The sequence below is a fragment of the Ammospiza caudacuta genome, chromosome 6, assembly GCF_027887145.1.
Source record: "Ammospiza caudacuta isolate bAmmCau1 chromosome 6, bAmmCau1.pri, whole genome shotgun sequence".
In the NCBI taxonomy this organism is placed as follows: domain Eukaryota; kingdom Metazoa; phylum Chordata; class Aves; order Passeriformes; family Passerellidae; genus Ammospiza; species Ammospiza caudacuta.
In genome coordinates this window covers 44,420,577-44,438,010 of record NC_080598.1, presented here as the reverse complement: position 1 = coordinate 44,438,010, position 17,434 = coordinate 44,420,577, and the positions used below count along the sequence as shown (strand labels likewise).

Genomic DNA, 17,434 nt, shown 5'->3' with positions numbered 1-17,434 from the left:
CAGTAAAGACATTTTAAGAGATGGAGCTTTTTTTGAAAAGCAATTCTACTAGTGACCTTTTCAGTGATTTTACCTCTAAATTCAGCAAAACTATCAACATAGTAAATGGATTCAGGCTTGGCAGAAGGCATTTCATAAAATACTGGCCAGTTTCATATATGTGCAAGCTCACATGCAAATTCTTGGTAAAGTGGAGCTCAGAACAGAGTGGAGGTTTATAAAGACAACCCTTGTTTATCTGCTGGCTGTGATCCTCTTCCATGTCACATCGGCTCAGTACACTGACAAAAACAAGTTGTTACTGGTGTCAGACCTGCCAAAATGATGCTACTGCAGAGGAAGGAGCAGCAAGCTGCTCGGAATGGTGCACCATCAGCAGAACTTGCAGCCACTGAGACAGAACTCTCAAGCCAAAAAAGATACAAGTAAACAAAAAATTCAACAAAAATTAAGAGACCCCAAGCCAGTTCTACAGGACCAAAAGTAGGCTTAACTAGTCCAGCAGGGAATATGATTACCATCTTGGATTAACTCTTCCAAAATCATCTGTGAACCTTTGACCCTGTTCAAAAAATGGTCCTACTTTACTATAAGGACTCCCACGTGAACACACTGGCACATGTCTACAGGTAAGCAGATGAGCCTGTCCAGATGTACAAAAATGCACATTTCTAGGCACAGCACAGGAACACTAGTAAGTAAAGCAAGGGTAGCTTTAAAACCTGACATTGAACAATACTTTTTGGTTTACTCCTAGAACTAAATCATCAACTACTCTAGTTCAAGAGAAACATACCTTCCTTTTTTCCTAGTCCGCAGGCCTTCCTCAGGCCTGACAGAGTCCTGCCTGAAATATCCTCTGCATGCCACCTATTCTCTTCACCCCTAATTTTACATCTAATTTTTACTCCTAATTTGAAGTCTTTCAAGATAGTGTTTTACTACAAGCTAACTACAACAACCTCAGAAAAGGGAACAGAATCCACAAGATGGGTCTTGCTAAGGACTCAAAGGGCAAACAAAACAACACTTCAGAAGTCCACTTTGACATTGCAAGTACATGTCTCTGTCCCCAGATGAAACTTTTAGGTATCTATTTTTCCTAGTCTCAGATAAGATTATTTTTACTCTCAAGCCAGCTGTCTTCCTGTTCTTAGAATAGATGAAGTACTGGCTACTGATTTTACAGGTGGCCTCCAACAATCATATGGGCCATTCCCTTTAAAGTTGGACTCAATGATCCCTGTGGGTCCCTTCCAAATCAGGATATTCTGTTTCTGTGTTCTGTAACCATATAAACTGGTCAGTAGTTCAAGGCCACACATTTAGAAAACATCCCTAATCATAGCCAGATCCAACGTCAATGGGATCAGTGTTAAGTGACTTACAGTGGAACCCTAACTAATTTCTGCTTTTTGTATCCTTCCCTCTTTACACAGACATTCCACCTCAAGAAATTTCATGTTTGCATGTATTTGCACCACTCACATTTAGGGTGAAAATCTAGGCAAATCAACCATGACCATAAGCTCTTCAGAGAAAATACCATCTCCTGCCATACCTCTTGATTTTGCACTGCTGAGCGTTCATTTCACACTGAGACCCAAAGCGTAGCCAAACACTAAATAAAACCTGATCATTTCTTCACTTCTCATTTTTTCCTTTTATAATGTTTCTTACTATGCAAGCTCCTTGCAGCCTGCATCTTCCCAGGGCTTCCTAATGGTTTCCCCACTCTACCAGATGAGACGTTCTTCAGATACTGCTCTGGCTCCTATGTACCCCTCCAGTAGCTCTAAAGGAAGCAATGTGACGACGTCCTCAGGGATTCAAGTGAAAAGGGATAGCCCCACCTGGAGGAGAGAGAGCTAAATGCTCCCCAGGCATTTGTGTCACTCCTGAGGAGCTGAGAGAAGATGGCTCAGGCAAGCCGAGTGCATGACAATTCACACTTATGCTCCTGGAGCAAAGCACTTCCGGGACAAGCATGCACAGCCAGGAAAAAGACATGAAATACATGAGGCACTGCCTCCTTACCCTCACTTCTCTCCTTCTTCCTCCTTCAAAAAATGCCACAGTAGATGGGCCATTTCTCTGAATAAATCACTGCAGATGACTGAAGAACATCTAGTTTCATAGATACAGATCCCACAAAAAATTGACCTTTTCAATGCTACAAAATTAAAACCTATAGATGCTATGGCCAGAGCATTCAGCTGACACCACTCCAGAAAGCACAAGGAGGAAAAGGAAGTGTATTAATTATAAGATTTATTTTACAGCTTGTTATGTTTTCAGTGCAAAGCTTTCATGCTTTATGTGTTGGCAGGAAGTTTGCTAGACAGCAGTGCTCAAATGTAGAGTCCTCAAGCCACCAGCTGGCCCTGATAATAGCTTTTTTAGACTGCATTAGTGTTGACCATGCCTTTTAGATGAAGAGATATCCTGGGGAGCACATAATAGGGCAACCAAACATGATCAGCTCAGGGACTGTGGATTGGCTCTGAAGCTCTTCACCTCTCTCTTACTGGTTCCCATTTAGTTTGGTGACAGAAAGTCACTGCCACCTAATGGCTATTTTGTGTCCCATAAGAAAGTTCATTTGTTTCTCACCTTGGTTCACCAGAGCCTGAAGCACAAGTAGATCCACCACTGCACACACTGGCTGTGGTGGAGAGCAGTCCACAGTCCCCATTCACAGCTGCCTTTTTGAAGGAATGCCATGGAGAGTTCCTGAGGACTTCTCTCTGCAAACGCAGTCCACTTCCATCAGGATGAAACTATTTTAAGACATCACTTAATACTTAAGGCACATGGTGTTATTGAATCACAACATAAGTCCAAAGGCACAGGCTATTTCATTGGTCTGAGCCATCCAGAAACTGTAGATTATTTTTGAAAACACACAACATGTACATTCATTCCTCATCTTTCCAAGATCCTTCCACTGTGCAACTTTATGGTGAGACAAAACTCATTTTGAAAATACCCACTCCACTGTGAGAAGTAAATGTAGCAAAGCCAGGAAGAGCCTCCAAGGAGCAAGAAATCGTATTCTCTCTAATGATGCCACAAGGTTATACCTTTCAAATATTTGCCCAGGTACTGACAGCCCAATAACCATAAGTTTGAATGACGAGAACATCCTCATTCTGCTCTCAAAAGGAGGACATTTAATTAACCTCCCCAAATGGGCTGTCCCTGACAAAGCAATTTTGTAGTCAATAAAGTTAATTCAAGAATGGATTCCCACTGTCTACTGAGATACCTTGACCACAGATCCTTTTTCTCCTTGCTGTCTTCTCTTCATTACAAAAAAACAAAACTCACAGCAGTAACCTTTTGTCTTACAGAGGAAAACAACAAAAAGATGTCCTGCTCCAGATTTTCAGCTGTGGCCACTTGTGCCAAAATCTGCCAAAATCAAGGACAACTGACCCATTGCAACCCTCTTACTACACCGACAACTCAGAATTCCATTGATACCAGGCCTTGAACAAACTGCATGTTGTGACACACCTGCTGACTGACAGCAGGATCAACCGAAATTGATGCCAGCAATGAAGAAGTGTCAGCCAAGACATCCAGATGCTACACTGAGAGGAACACCACTGGAAATGTCCCATGGTAGGCAGACTTGGTACTGAAGAGACAAGCACTGTGAAGGGCCAACATTCACTGAGGCAGAAGAATGTCAGAGAAATGCAGCCTTCTATAGAATAAAATGTTTTATTAAGAAAACAATAGGTAAGGAAATGACACTGAGCAGGCTGCTCTCCTTCCTCTGGCCCCAGTGAAAGCAGGAGTAGAAATGAAAAGAAATGCCCAAGCTTACACATGCAAAGATGTCCAGAATCATTTAATGAAACAGACATGAAAAGAACAGAGGTCATACCTCCCCTAATGCTCCTGACACTAGACCTAAAGACATATGATGTCTTGGCCAATCATTGACAACTGCTCTTACACCAGTACACTGGCAGTACCATCATATGCAGGAAAAGGGCCCACACACCAGGAAAGGACCCCTAACTTAGGAGACAGATTGAATTTCCAGTGTGGTTGAGCCATTGGTGGTGAAATGAAGCAACCATTGGGAAGGACATAAAGCCCGAGCACATAAGGAGGTTCATCTCTGCCTCAGGCAGGGGCAGGAATGAAAAATGGCTGCTGCTGAGGGACAGCAATGTGTGCCATCTGGCAAGTGGGCTCTCATATCTCCTAGCTGACAGCAGATCCAGGGAGAGGCAAGCTAACATCAGGACACACAGTGAATTCCCATCTACTGCTTGCCACCTCATGGAAAGTAGTAAAACTTTGGCCATAGTATGGCCAATATGCTAGCCATAAAAAAATGCTGGGAACTGAGGAGCTTAGAGTATTAGCATCAAAACTGGCCCACAAGGGACAGAACTACATAGTAAAATTGAGGATAATTCCTTGGAGCTAAGCAGGAACCTGGCTAAAAGTCCCCAGAGAACCCATTTCCTTCTAAATCTGCTTTGCATTTAATTGTTTGCTAGTGACTATGTTCCTGTTTGGCCCCAGTAGGCTCAGGCACTGGTGCTGCCACTGAACCTTCCCATATCTCATGCAAGGCCATGGGTAATTTAGAGACCCCAGTTTAATGTCTCACGGGGAATCCATGGAGAACAAGTTAAGCATTATTTGCACTGGAGTAGCATCACCAGTACGCTGAGGACCAGGAGGAGATCCACAGAAAAAAGTGTTTTTCCACTCCCAGCTGCAAGCACATCACAGACATGTATGCACCTGCACCCCAACACTGGAGACAGAGGCACAAAAACCAGATTCAGACCTTTTGGCACTATCAGCAGTCCCATGGTCACCAAATCTCTCTCACACACAGAGATACACCCTGCCTCACAGAGTGTCTCTTCTAGGCACAGCACTAAAACTGCATCTGGAAATCAGCAGCTAATTCATACACTTGCTGACAAGAAAATTACAAACTCTCAGTACATGAAAAGCAGGTTAAGCTGGCCTCACTAGAAGGACAGAAACAAAGACAATACAATGAAGGGCTAAGAGTACTAGAGATCTATCCAGGACAGCAGCTAGCAGAAGCAACATCTTGATAAGTATTGTTAAAACACAACACTTATTTGGGTAGGGCATTCACATCCTCTAGGCCCTATCCAGTGACTAATCTTAAGTACCAACTCCAATGGGGTAACTTCTTACAAGTCATTCTGAGCTAGTACAAGACCAAAAAGTCAGCTATCATAAAGAGTTAAAAGAGCTGCAAGGTGGTAAAGACTTGGTTGCCATCTACTTAAAACTGCACTGAGATAAAGTCTGGTGGGCAATTGCCCAGGTCGAAAGTTCTCCCATGCCAAACTGATGCTTCACTGGCACAAGCTCTACAGGGATGTTGCTGAAGAACAGTAAGTGCTTTTCCTGCCAGGCTCAGTGGTGGCACTCCATAACACCTGTCAACAGTAGGACCAGACTCCACTGGTCAGTGAGTTTCACCAACTCATGCTATGCCTGTGCCAGCTTCCTCCTATCTCCCAGCTCATGCCCCTTTCAGCAGCTGAAGGCTAGTGCTGGCCATGCTGGCATGCTGTGCTTGCCACTGGCTCTGCCACATGCAGGGGCTGACTAGTCCTGGCAGCTGGTCCTGGCTGCCAAGCAGGGAGGCCACAGCTCTGTGCAGTGCTAGCAAACAGGGCCCTTTCTGGCTGCTGGGGGCAGGAATTGACAAGCCATCAAAATCCACATAGCAGAGGTTAATGAAACCATGGAGACACACAGCAAAAGGTGAGGAATTTGCAACAGCTGCTGCAAATTCTGCCAAATGATAAGCTGACAACAGTACTGACAACTCCACAACTTGGGTGTTGCTCAAGGAAACTACATGCAGTCCTTCTGCAAACCAGGTTTCAAAGGCTCAGGGCAGAGACATGGGCAGATGAACAGTGAAGTTCCAGACTCCAACGCAGCTATCTCCATTTTATGCCAGGGCATCAGTGTCACTCACTTGGGATGGGGAGCTACATTAGAACTGCTTACCATCTTTAGACAGCAGAGGATGAGAACAAGCCCAAGGAAGCCATTCTGCAAACCACTGCAGATACACTAAGACCATATTGATGATGTGTATTTTCTGCCAGAGGAATACCAAAGCATGCTGCAGTCCAATGTCACTGATTTCTACCTTAGTCAAGGCTGTTTCCAGCCTTATAGTCCCTCCAGTCTGAGAATCCCTGGAGAGCACCACTCCATGCATTATAACCAACCACATCAGTGGCCTAAATCCTACCTGCGCCAAGAAGAAAAATGAGGCTAAAAACCTCACTTCAAACACACTATGCAGACTGGCTAATTTGGCACAAGCTGTATTTCCCACTCCAAAGAAGCCTTGAACTAAAATAGCAGAGAAACCCTGGCTAACATACATCACAAGCACCCAACTAAAACCAAGTGTCATTCACAGCTCAATGAACCATATGGCTACAGGCTGGAATGAAAGGTGCAGCACAAGACTTGAGAGGAGCTTGTCTTCCTTCTCACTAGAAATGCTTTTGTTAATGCTTCTTGTATTGTTAATTACTGATATCAAAACACAACAGTGTGTTTCACAATGAGATGTACACTACTTTGCACAACTCTCATTTCCTCAGAGATCCGCAAGTTTGATTATCTCTATTATTTCCTTTTCAACATGCTCCTTTTACTTAAATCAGTCAGCCTTCATGTTATGGCCATTACCAAACAATATGCAGAATAAGAAAGCACTGCCAGGCCACTCTCAGCAGCTGACCACCACACAACCAGTCTGGCAGCAGAGATCGCAGCAGAGCCCAAATGCATACACCAAGGACTTGAGTCTGGTGAGCACGGAATGCATATGGCTACCTCTGACAAAGGACCTTCTCCATTGGGCAATGCAAATCCTAATATGGGGTTGTTATCTAATATTGCTGTTAACAATCTGGTAGAAAGCATATTGAGTTATTAAGATGACAGCATTGCAGCAAGACACCTGTGCCTTGCAGTTTCCAAGGAATGCAGTTCAGTGCTATTACCTACCTGTGATTTGAGGAACTCATACTCCTCTGATCCGTATGGGACACTCCGAAGAGAGGTGAGGTAGTCATAGGTGATAACTGCTGTCTGCAAATGAAACCAGAAATGCTGAGCAAGCTCTACAGTTATCAAAACAATAAGACTTCTGTTAAAGAGAATGCATGTACCTTAGGCTTCAAAGTTCAGGCTCCACAGTGAAGCCTATGGCAAAAGACTCATTAATAAATTAAACGAAAATAATTTCACTTCAATGAACACTTATAAAAGAAGTGCAGGGGCCTCACTGATAAGTAGCTATATGTAAGCAACACTTGACACTCCTATACTATCTTCTATTTGAGATGCTCAAAGCATTTTCCTAATCTCTGTACTGCACCTTGCACAGCAGACTCCCATCTTCAGTCAGCCATGTGGGCTTTCACAGTAAGGTCTGCTGCTAGTAACAGAGGTCATCCAGACTCTGTGCCCCATCAGTTATCCCCCAGCTTCAGAGCTCCAAACTGCCTAACCAGCTTGCTCTGTGTATAGGCTCAGCAGGGAACAGAGTGACTGAGGAAAAACTCAGACTAGCACAAGCAGCAGTACTTTTGGGGATATTCAACTGCACAAAGGAGTGTTGGGCCAAAGGGTTGAATACCCAATTACAAAAACAGGATCCAACTCAATGGGATCCAGCTCAAACCTGTTAGGTAGACATTGCCATGGACAATGGAATTATATTCTTAAATGACTTTATGATTTCTGAAAATAGATCTAGGGTATTTCACAATTCCTATCACTAAAGTTCTTCTCTTTCCACAGTCAGAACATCAGTGAATGGGAGAGAAAAATACAGGTCATGTTTGGAGGGAGAGAAGGGAATGTACACCTAGAGGAGCCTGTCCACTAATGTGCCATTTGAATTTCAAGATCCTTGCCATGAAGAACCGTTTCTGTAACTCCCATTGAAAGGCACTTTTCCTCAAATCTCCCTACTGAATGGCTAGCATTCCATTCTGGCACAGGATACTAGCCCCACCTTTCACCATAGATATGTCCAGGAAGGGCACAAAGTACAGTCAATGTATCATGAAAGCCAGGGAGGCAAGGGAAGCAAACCTGGTCTGAGAGAACTGACAATAGGGGAAAAAGTCAAAAGTTCAGAAATGCATCCAAGAATGGACCAAGCTGGGAATCAGTAACAAACAGACACACTCCCTCCTTGTGGAGGTTAGATTTCTCATGTTTCCTGATTTCCAAATTGCAAACTGAACACAGCAAAATGTTTTTCTGGCTTTTCAGGCTCTCTTGCCCCTGGTGAACTGAGGAGCTGCACAGCTACAGAGACCATACAGAAGAAAACTTTTTCAAAGCAACTTCACAACCTCAAAGAACAACTTTGAAGTGGAGGGAGGTTCGAATCAGTCTTGCATCAAGGCTTGAGTTGGCTCTTATTTTATCTCTGGTCCACAAGGGTAATTATCACCTCCAACTCAAAAAGAAGCAGCTAACAGATTGGCCTGTATTACAGAGGAAGAGGGAATTAATTAAGCGGTTGCTAATTACACTGTAATCTTAAACACTAAATTAATATTATGATGATCCTGATAGGCAACTCTGACATTGCCAAATCCCTCCCAGTGTCTAGCTACTGCACAGAATGTTCCTTCCACATAACCAAAACAACTGGTATACTCTCAAAAGAATACAGCAAATGCACAACGGCTCTGCCAGTTTCTAATTTTACCAGAATACAGAAACACTCTGCAGCGTGAGGCTGCCCACGCCACTGACTTCGTTCTCATCCAAGACTAGTGCTGTCATTCATGTTACAGTGTGAGACTGAAACTCAGAGTTATAAAAAGATTTACAAAATCAACCAATCCCTCCCTTTACAAATGCCAGATTACTTTCACTGAGCTTGCATCCAGCCCAGTTTTAAATGTCCCACTTGTATCAATGAATTCTCAACACTGTACACTCCTCCACTGCTCCCAAACCTATCCTCAGATCTCACCAAGTCATAGCACAATGTTCCCCCTCAATAGCTGTCTACCCATACATAAGAGCTAGTTCCCTAAACAGAGGCTTCAAAAGAAATTTTCTGCTAGTGAGCTTCATCAAGTTTCCTATGGAGTCTGCAAAGAACTACTGAACCAACGTGCTTAAAATACAACCAGACTCAAATCTGTCTAAACAAACTCAGATGAAATCTGTCCAGAGTCTCATAGCTGTATGTCAGGTTCCTTGATACTCATGTGTTCTTTTCTCCAGGCTTTTCTTTTGTTTTGTTTTGTTTTGTTTGCCCCACTGTAACTTGTCTTACAGTTTTGTGTCTGCTGCTGCTGAACTTATTAGCTGTTAAGAATTGCAGTCTCTTCATTACAGTCTGCTTTTGCCTGGCTATGGTTCAGTGAGGAAATCAAGCATCCAGGTAAGAAGCCAGGGCAGGGCTAGATTGAAGGACAGATACTTTAGGGCTATGCAGATGTCACTAATATTCAATATCCAAAATCACTTGTTTGCTACAGAGATTTATCTTTCATTTGCAAAAAGAATAATCCCCAAGGTGAGCTTCTTAGAAGTAAACATGTCTGCTCTATTGGCTTCAGCTGGTCCATGGCTAAGGAATGACAGCAGTTCAAACTGCCTGTGCTCAGATGAGAGCTGACTTCTGACTGTCCAAAAATGAGCAGGGAAGGCAGAGGTCACTGGTGCAGCAAGACTAAAGAATCTCTCAGAAGCAACTCAAACACATGCAGTCATACATACCAGAGGAAACTAAGAATTCAGAAAGAGACAGAACATTCTTTTTTAAAAGTATACACACAGATTTAAACACATGCTGCCATCACCTACAGAAGACTGAGCACTGGTAACTTGGTTTTGGGGTCACTGCTTGCAGCTATGGGTGCAGAACCCTCTAAAGCATTTAAGAGCAGGACCAGTGAAGCGCTTTATAGCCAATGACTTGTGACCTCCCTGAAGGCAGAGAACATGAAAGTCAGGCATCTCTGTGATTTGCCATCTTCTAAAGCAAAGAATATTTCCTTTCCCCTACTTCCTATTCTTCAGAAAAGTAATCTCTTACCATCACTCAAAGCACAGACCAACTGCACAGTCTCATCACTGGAACTTGTCACTTATTTTTGTCTTAAACAGTAGATTACCTCAAAAACAGTGACTCAGAAACACTAGTCAAACAGGCAGAACTCAAGGACACATTGGAGAACCCAAACACCCTAAATAATAGATTCTCCCCCAGCAGCAAGAAACTGCATTCCCTCTCTACGCCTCAATTTCCTGTGCTTTAAAAAGGAAAGAGCTGCTCCCTACCACCAGGTAGCACTACCTTATGGCCAGGGACAGAGTATAAAGCTTAGCACTTGTTAAGTAAGAAGGAAAGATTACAGTTTGCATTTCTGCCTTCACCCTTTCAAAATAAACATTCATTTTTCACAACAGTTTATGATGCTGCACGCACATGGCACCTGAGCCAACCCACAGAGCTTGTTTCTTATTGCATCTGCCCTCAGGAGCCAACTCCTTGTAAAACTCATTAACAAAGTGCTTAAAAGTCACAGAAAATGCAGACAGACAGCTGCTTACCACTGGGGGTCTGTAAATGATGGAGATTGTGGCCTGAAGTGACAGATGTACAATGCAAGTGAGGTACGGGGAGACTGATACCCCCTCCAGAGTCTCTGCTCTCCATGTTCCTGGCTGCTCATGGATCCATCAGTGAACATTGGCAAGGAGAAGGCAGCAGCCTCCATTTCCAGTTTTATGAGAAATACCAGTGATGCTAGCATTCATTTTACACATCTGGAAACCACTCCAATCTCAGAAGTATGTAATCACCCATCCTCACTTTACTCTTGCTTTGAGAATGATCCTCAAAATAGCAGTCCTTCCCCCCCCAAATCTCATACCAAGGTCATAGTGCAATGGTTCCCTAGTTTATCAACACAGCCAGGATACTTATAACAAAATGTAAAAGCAGCATATGCAGAGAACAGGGTTTGACCTAAGTCACTCTTAAAAGGCAACAGGACACGGTACCTGGGCGACTGACCTTGAAGAAAACGTGGGCCCAAAGTGAACCCTTGCTCTGAAGGTCCCACCCTACCCAGGCAAGCAGACACAGCTCTCAGTATCTCCACTTGTCTCTTTCCAAAATGTGCTAAAACAGATGTATTCCTTACATGCTTCCACCTCCTTTCTCCCCACGGTGTCAAGAACTTGAAGAGCTCCCTACAGACATTCTGATTTCCTAAGCCAGCTGAAAATGCAGACAGCGAATGCAGAAAATCCCAAGTTCTTGTGAACTTCAATTCCCTTACCCATCTAGGAATCCTCCTGCACATTGCTATGGTAGAACTTACTGTGGCAATGGCTCGGCCCACACGAACAACTCCAAAATCATTAGGATCCAGGAACCTGTTTCCATACAGATAGATGCCAGAAGCAGCTGCTGTCAATGAGGCAAATTTCAAGGCCCTTAGTGCCATGACTGATGAACCCTGCCAAGATACAAAACAGCAACTGTAACATCTGATAAGGACTTAGTGATCGGATGCCCACAGCCCCAGAGGACCTGGCAATCCAAGTTTTAATTGCTCCCTTCCTAATGACACATTGCCAGCACTGCCCCCAGCCAAGAGCTCAAGCAACCACCCAGCAACTGGGGGTAAGTTGCTCATTGCTATTCTTAACTCAACAGTGTCTACAGGCCACAAATCCAGAAGTAACTCACTCCTAGACCTTGCATAAATGCAACAAAACACTTGTTCAGGATCTCAAAGGCTTTTCAAGGAGACACAACAGGTGGACAGACAGAAGGAAGCATGAGATCACCAGAAGTAAATTCTGATCCTATCAACAGGCACTTCTTCAACACAAATTTTTGAAGACATCACAGCATAGGCAGATTTTAAGGGGACAACAGATGATATAACAACCCAGGTTTAAAAAGAGCTCTTGCAACATCAGGAACACCCCAAGTTTGTTAGAAACTCTGCTAGGCTAGTTCTAAAAGCTCCACACTGATGATGAGTGGTCTAGGAAGAGGCAAGGCATCCCAGGAGGTTGTATGCCACTCCAGCAGTGCCAGACAAACACAGAGAATGCAGATGGGGCACCTGATCAGTGACCAAGTGAGATTTGTGTTCTCATTATCACCATCCCACTCAAGTGCCAGACAGGGAATGTACTGACAGAACAGCAATCTGCAGGAATCTACAGCCTGTTCCTAGCTCTTCACAGGCCAAACACAGGCCTGGGGTGAGACACTTCTCAACCACTTTTTTCCTGTGGGACAAGGATGGGGAATGAACACATTTCCCACACTAAGCACTTTGGTTCACTGCATTCATTGTTTGCAGCATATAAAGTAGCATAAACATGTAACTCTTTACATGGTAATTTATATATTTTCCATTTCTTTATTCAACATAGAGGACCCAGATATGAAAAAGGTAACAAGGAATTAGGTACATTTTTCTTTCCTTTCCCTATGGCTGGTACTGGGCAGAAAGTATGATTGAGCATTCCTTCTGCTTCTACCACAAATCAAAAGGTATTGTCACCTCTCTGCAAGCTCTCAAGAGCACCTTTGACACAGTGCAGGCTGTTACCCCATCAAGATGGAGTCTACTAATCCTCCCACTCCTAGGCTTGACTGAGAAACTTGCCTGTTTCTCATTGTGAAGCTTTAGCAGGGTCAGTCTGGCTTGTGCCTTTCCTCTCGAAGCCTTGTAACCAAAAAACACATGCAGTGACACAGGTCAAATCTTTCAATAGCAGTTCACAAGAACACAATCGGCAAAATAAGCTAATATAACACAAGAGACCTTTGTACATGAACCTTAGCTAAACTTTATTATTTCCTTTTATTTCCTTACAAACCCTAGGCAATTGTGAGGCAGAAAAGCTGAGGCATATTCTGTCAGTGCCTGTCACAGCTGCCTGCAGCAACCCAGCTCTTTCTCCTGTCAGAATGGGTAGCTGGCTGACCAGGACTCCTTTGAATCTATGATCAAACTCAACAGAAAATAAACCTGGGCTCTTGACTGCAGACAAATGTACACACACTTCACCAAAAAAAAGTTGCTCTCCTTCCCCTGCCTCACTGGAATTCTAGAAATTTTGGGGTTTCTTCCAGCAGGACCGATCTTTTTTTGTACAGAGATCTCTTGTATTCTCTGTCACCTTCAAAAGTAGTTTTTTTGCAAAGTATTTTAATTAAACAATTTGTGCTCCTTGTATATTTCTGTAAAACTTCCTTTATTGAAAAGTGAAAGGTGCACTGACATTTTCTTAACAGGAAATATGCTTCTCCTTTTCATTATTTTTTTCCTTCGCTTTCTCAACTACCAAAAGAACATTTTATTGAAAGCAGGATTCAGGTCCATCTGTTCTTGCATGTTATTCCTACCTGAAGCTATAATCTGCAGTTTGTTACATCACATCTACTGCCATACCCGCCAGCTGTACGTCACAAAGAGAAGATGAGAACTTTAGGCAGCAAATAAACAGGCAGCAAAGCTGAATTTTCTGCAAGAAAGTTCCTACTTTCATGCTTAGCATGTTGAAGCAATAAAAAGGGAATAACTAAAACCCCTCCAATAAGAGGTACAGAAATAGAATTCTCTAAATTAAATTGTATTTCAAAGTTTTGCATAAGGTATGGAGGAGCCTTTTCCATGTAAATGAGCCATTATGACACCCCCAGGGATATCTTAAGGGCCCTGTCAGCTGTGAAACAAACCTTGGGATGTCACTGCCTCTCATTATTAAGCCCTGCGTTGACAGATCACCTCCAGCTCTTTTTTCACCTAAGTGAGGTGGCTCCTTTGACTTTCACACAACTTGGCGCACCTAGGCGTCCCTCACGTTACAGCCAGGCTTCTCCTGTTCCCAGCCGGGGCAGCCGGGCCGGTGCCGGTTCCCTGTCCGAGCCCCGAAGGTGACCCCACCGCCGCCTGCCGCGGCCGGGAGCGGCGGTGACCGCTGAGCGCCCCGAGGACGGCGGCACCCGGCGCCGCTCAAAGCCCCGGCAGGGCCGCTCCGGCCGCCAGGCCCGCGCCCGGGGTCTGCCCGCGAAGGACACGAGGGGCCGGCGCCGCCCGCTCTCCGCTCTTCTTCAGGCCGGGCCGGCTCTCCCGGAGCAGCTTCCGCGCCCCGCGCCTCTCCCGGCTCCACGAACAGCCCCGGCCTCGCCGAGCGCTGCGACAACCGAGTCCCCGCCGCCGGGGCCGCAGCTGCGGGCGGCATTCGCCGCCCGGGCCCGGAGTCCCCGGCACGGGCCGGGGCGGCCGCGGGGGCTGTGAGGGCGGGACGGCCCGGGCGCTCCGCCGGCGCTCGGAGCGGCACTTACCGACCGCCTCGCCGGCACTTCAACTCGCGCGCGCCCCACGCCGCTCCCCCCTGCACCTCGCACACGGTACGGCCCTGGCCCGCGCGGCATGCCGGGAAACGTAGTCTCGCTTGGCGGCAGCCCGGAGGGGCGGGGGCGCGGTGGGACTGCAAGGGGCGGCCCTTGGGCGAGCCCACGGGGGATCGGCGGGGGGGAGCGCTGCGCTTCGATGGGGTCCCCGCTGCGCTGACGCCTCCGCCCTTGCTGCGGGGAAGTGCGCAGCTCGCACCCCGGATTGCAGGATTGCAGGATTGCTACCTGCTCCTCTTCGGTAACTGCAAGTTAACGCAATCTCAGTTTGTCAGTGACGCTCCCAGAAAACCTATGCTCTGCACTCTTAAAAAAATTTCACACTTAAATTAAATTTCACACTTAAATTAAATTTCACATTCTATTTCGCAGAATCAACTAGGTTGGAAAAGACCTTTAAGATCATTGAGTCCTATCTATGACCGAACACTACTTTGTCAATTAGGCCATGGCACTAAGTGCCACATACAATTTTTTCTGAAACACCTCCAGGTACAGTGACTCCACTACCTCCCCGGGCAGCCCATTCCATTATTTAATCACTCTTTCAGTGGAAGAATTTCTTCTTAATGTCCAGCCTAAACCTCCCCTTCCACAGCCTGTGTCTTGTGCTATTGCTGGCTGCCTGGGAGAAGGTGCCGCCCCTCACCTGGCTGCACCCTCCTTTCAGGCAGCCATAGAGAGTGGCAAGGTCTGCCCTGAGCCTCCTCCTCTCCAGGCTAAACACCCGCAGCTCCCTCAGCCATTCCTCATGGGACCTGTGCTCCAGAGCCTTCACTAGTCCAGGCTGACAACATCCACAGCCTCTCCCTCAAATACCAGGCAGGTCCCCTGGTCCTAAAGGGAAATAAGGTTGGTCAGGCAAGGCCTGCCCCTTCAAAATCCGTGCTGGCTGGGTCTGATTGCTTGGGCATCCTGTAGGTGACGTGTGGTTTTACTAAAGATGATCTGTTCCATAAACTTGCCTGGCAGTGAGATCAGAGTGACAAGGCCTGTAGTTTCCCAGATCCTCTGTTTGGCCCTTCTTATGGATGGGTTAACTTTGGGTAATCTTGAGTCATCTGGGACCTCCCCAGGGAGCCAGGACTGATGGTAAATGATGGAGAGTGGCTTGGCAAGCTGATCTGCCAACTCCCTCATCACCCTAGGATGGATCCCATCTGATCCCATAGACTTGTGAGCATCTAAGTGGCTCAGCAGGTCACTAACTGCTTCCTCCTGGGTTACAGGGGGGCTATTCTGCTCCCTGTCCCCATCTACTAGCTCAGGAGACCATGGCATTGCCTTCAAGAAAACATCCTGATGACAAGTCTCTCTTCCTGGATTAACAGGTTTTCCACCCCTGTGGAAAAGTGCTGTAAAGGTGATTTAACTCCCTTCTCCCTGGCTGTGGGACAGTGGTGTGTTAAGTATTTTTCTAAAAGATAAAGATAATATTGGGAACATGTGATGGGTACCTGTATTGGATTGTGTGGCAAGGTTTTGTCGTGGTGGTGGAGGATGCTCCAGGGTGGCTTTTGTGAAAAGAAGCATCCCCCATGTCTGACAGGGCCAGCACCAGATGGCTCCAGGGCAGGCCCCACGCTGGCCAAGGCCCAGCCTGTCAGTGGCAGGGGTAGCACCTCTGCAATAGCATCGTTAAGAAGAGAAAAAAAGTTATTGTGTAGAAGTAATTGCAGTCAGAGAAGAAAGGAGTGGAAATATGTGAGAGAAACAGCTCTTGCAGACACTAAGGTCAGTGGAGAAGAGGCAGAAGGTGGCTATTTTCAGATCACAGAATATCCTAAGGCGCCCAAATGTAACATCAAATCTAACTTGGGTGAATGGCCCACCTTGGGATCAATGCCACAACCTCGGTGTTGTTAACACTATTCTCTAACTAGCTGAGCTAATCTCAGGATCATAATATTCCAGGGGCCAGAGCTGGGATTCCCCTGCAGCCTGTGGTGAAGTCTGTGATGAGGCAGCTGTGCCCCTACAGCCCATGGAGGGCCATGGTGTATCAGATGTCCACCTGCAGTGTGGGGAGGAACCCTCACTGAGGCAAGTGGATGCCCAAAGGAGACTGAGACCCTGTAAGCCCTTAGAGCAGGACTGACAGGACCTGTGGATCTCTGAAAAGAGGAGCCCACCCTGGAGCAGATTTGCTAGCTGGGTTTGTGACCCTGTGGAGGGGCAGTGCTGGAGAAGTTAGTGGGGAACAGGAGGTCATGGGAGGAACTCACATTGGAGAAGTTGGTGGAGAATTCTCCAAGAGAGGGACCCCACAACAAAGCAGGGGTATAGTGTGAGGTGTTTCACCCCTGTGATAGAAGGAGCAGCAACACACATTTGTGTGTGATGAACTGACTACACCCCCCATTCCCTGTCACCCTGCTCTTCTGGTGGAGAGGAAATAGAGAAATTTGGGAGTGAAGAAGGGAGAGTTGGGAAAGGTGTTTTTTAAAATTTGGTGTTATTTCTCACTGTCCTACTCTGATCTGATTAGTAATAAATTACAAATCAATTCATTTCATTTTCCCCAGTCCCCATGTTTTGCCCCTGACAGTAATTAGTGAGTGATCTCTCCCTGTCTGTATCTCAACCCATGAGGCTTTTGTTGCTGTCTGTCCCTGTCCAGCTGAGGAGGGGAGTGGCAGAGCAGCATTGGTTGGCACATGCCATCCAGATAGAGTCAAGGTGCCACAGTACCCTTTTGTTTCTGTCCAGCTTCACTTCATTTCTCTTTTCCTCACTTGTACCCTGCTGCAGACCTTAATGTCAGTGCCTGCACAGTGAGGGCTTGCTGCTAAATATCATCTCTAAGAAACAAAGCAGCTATAAATGATGAAGGGCAGAGATAAGGGTGATTACCCTGCTAGCACACTGAGGATACAGGGCCCACATGGCCAGTTGCTGCATCAGCCATATGATGGCTAAACTGGCTGCAATCCCATAAATTTCTTTCCCTTCTAG

The 17,434-nt window shown here is 45.8% G+C and overlaps 1 protein-coding gene across 1 annotated transcript in view; it reads right to left on the bottom strand.

Annotated features, from left to right (window-relative positions):
- ADCK1 (aarF domain containing kinase 1) overlaps positions 1 to 14,483 on the bottom strand; it is a 71,924-nt gene extending 57,441 nt beyond the window's left edge. The window contains exons 1-3 of the mRNA XM_058807112.1: positions 14,411 to 14,483; positions 11,418 to 11,555; positions 7,057 to 7,140 (exon numbers count right to left, since the gene is read on the bottom strand). Of these exons, the coding sequence (XP_058663095.1) occupies positions 7,057 to 7,140; positions 11,418 to 11,543 (210 nt within the window). The 5' untranslated portion in view covers positions 11,544 to 11,555; positions 14,411 to 14,483. The remainder of the gene's footprint in view (positions 1 to 7,056; positions 7,141 to 11,417; positions 11,556 to 14,410) is intronic.
- Positions 14,484 to 17,434: the final 2,951 nt, after the last annotated feature.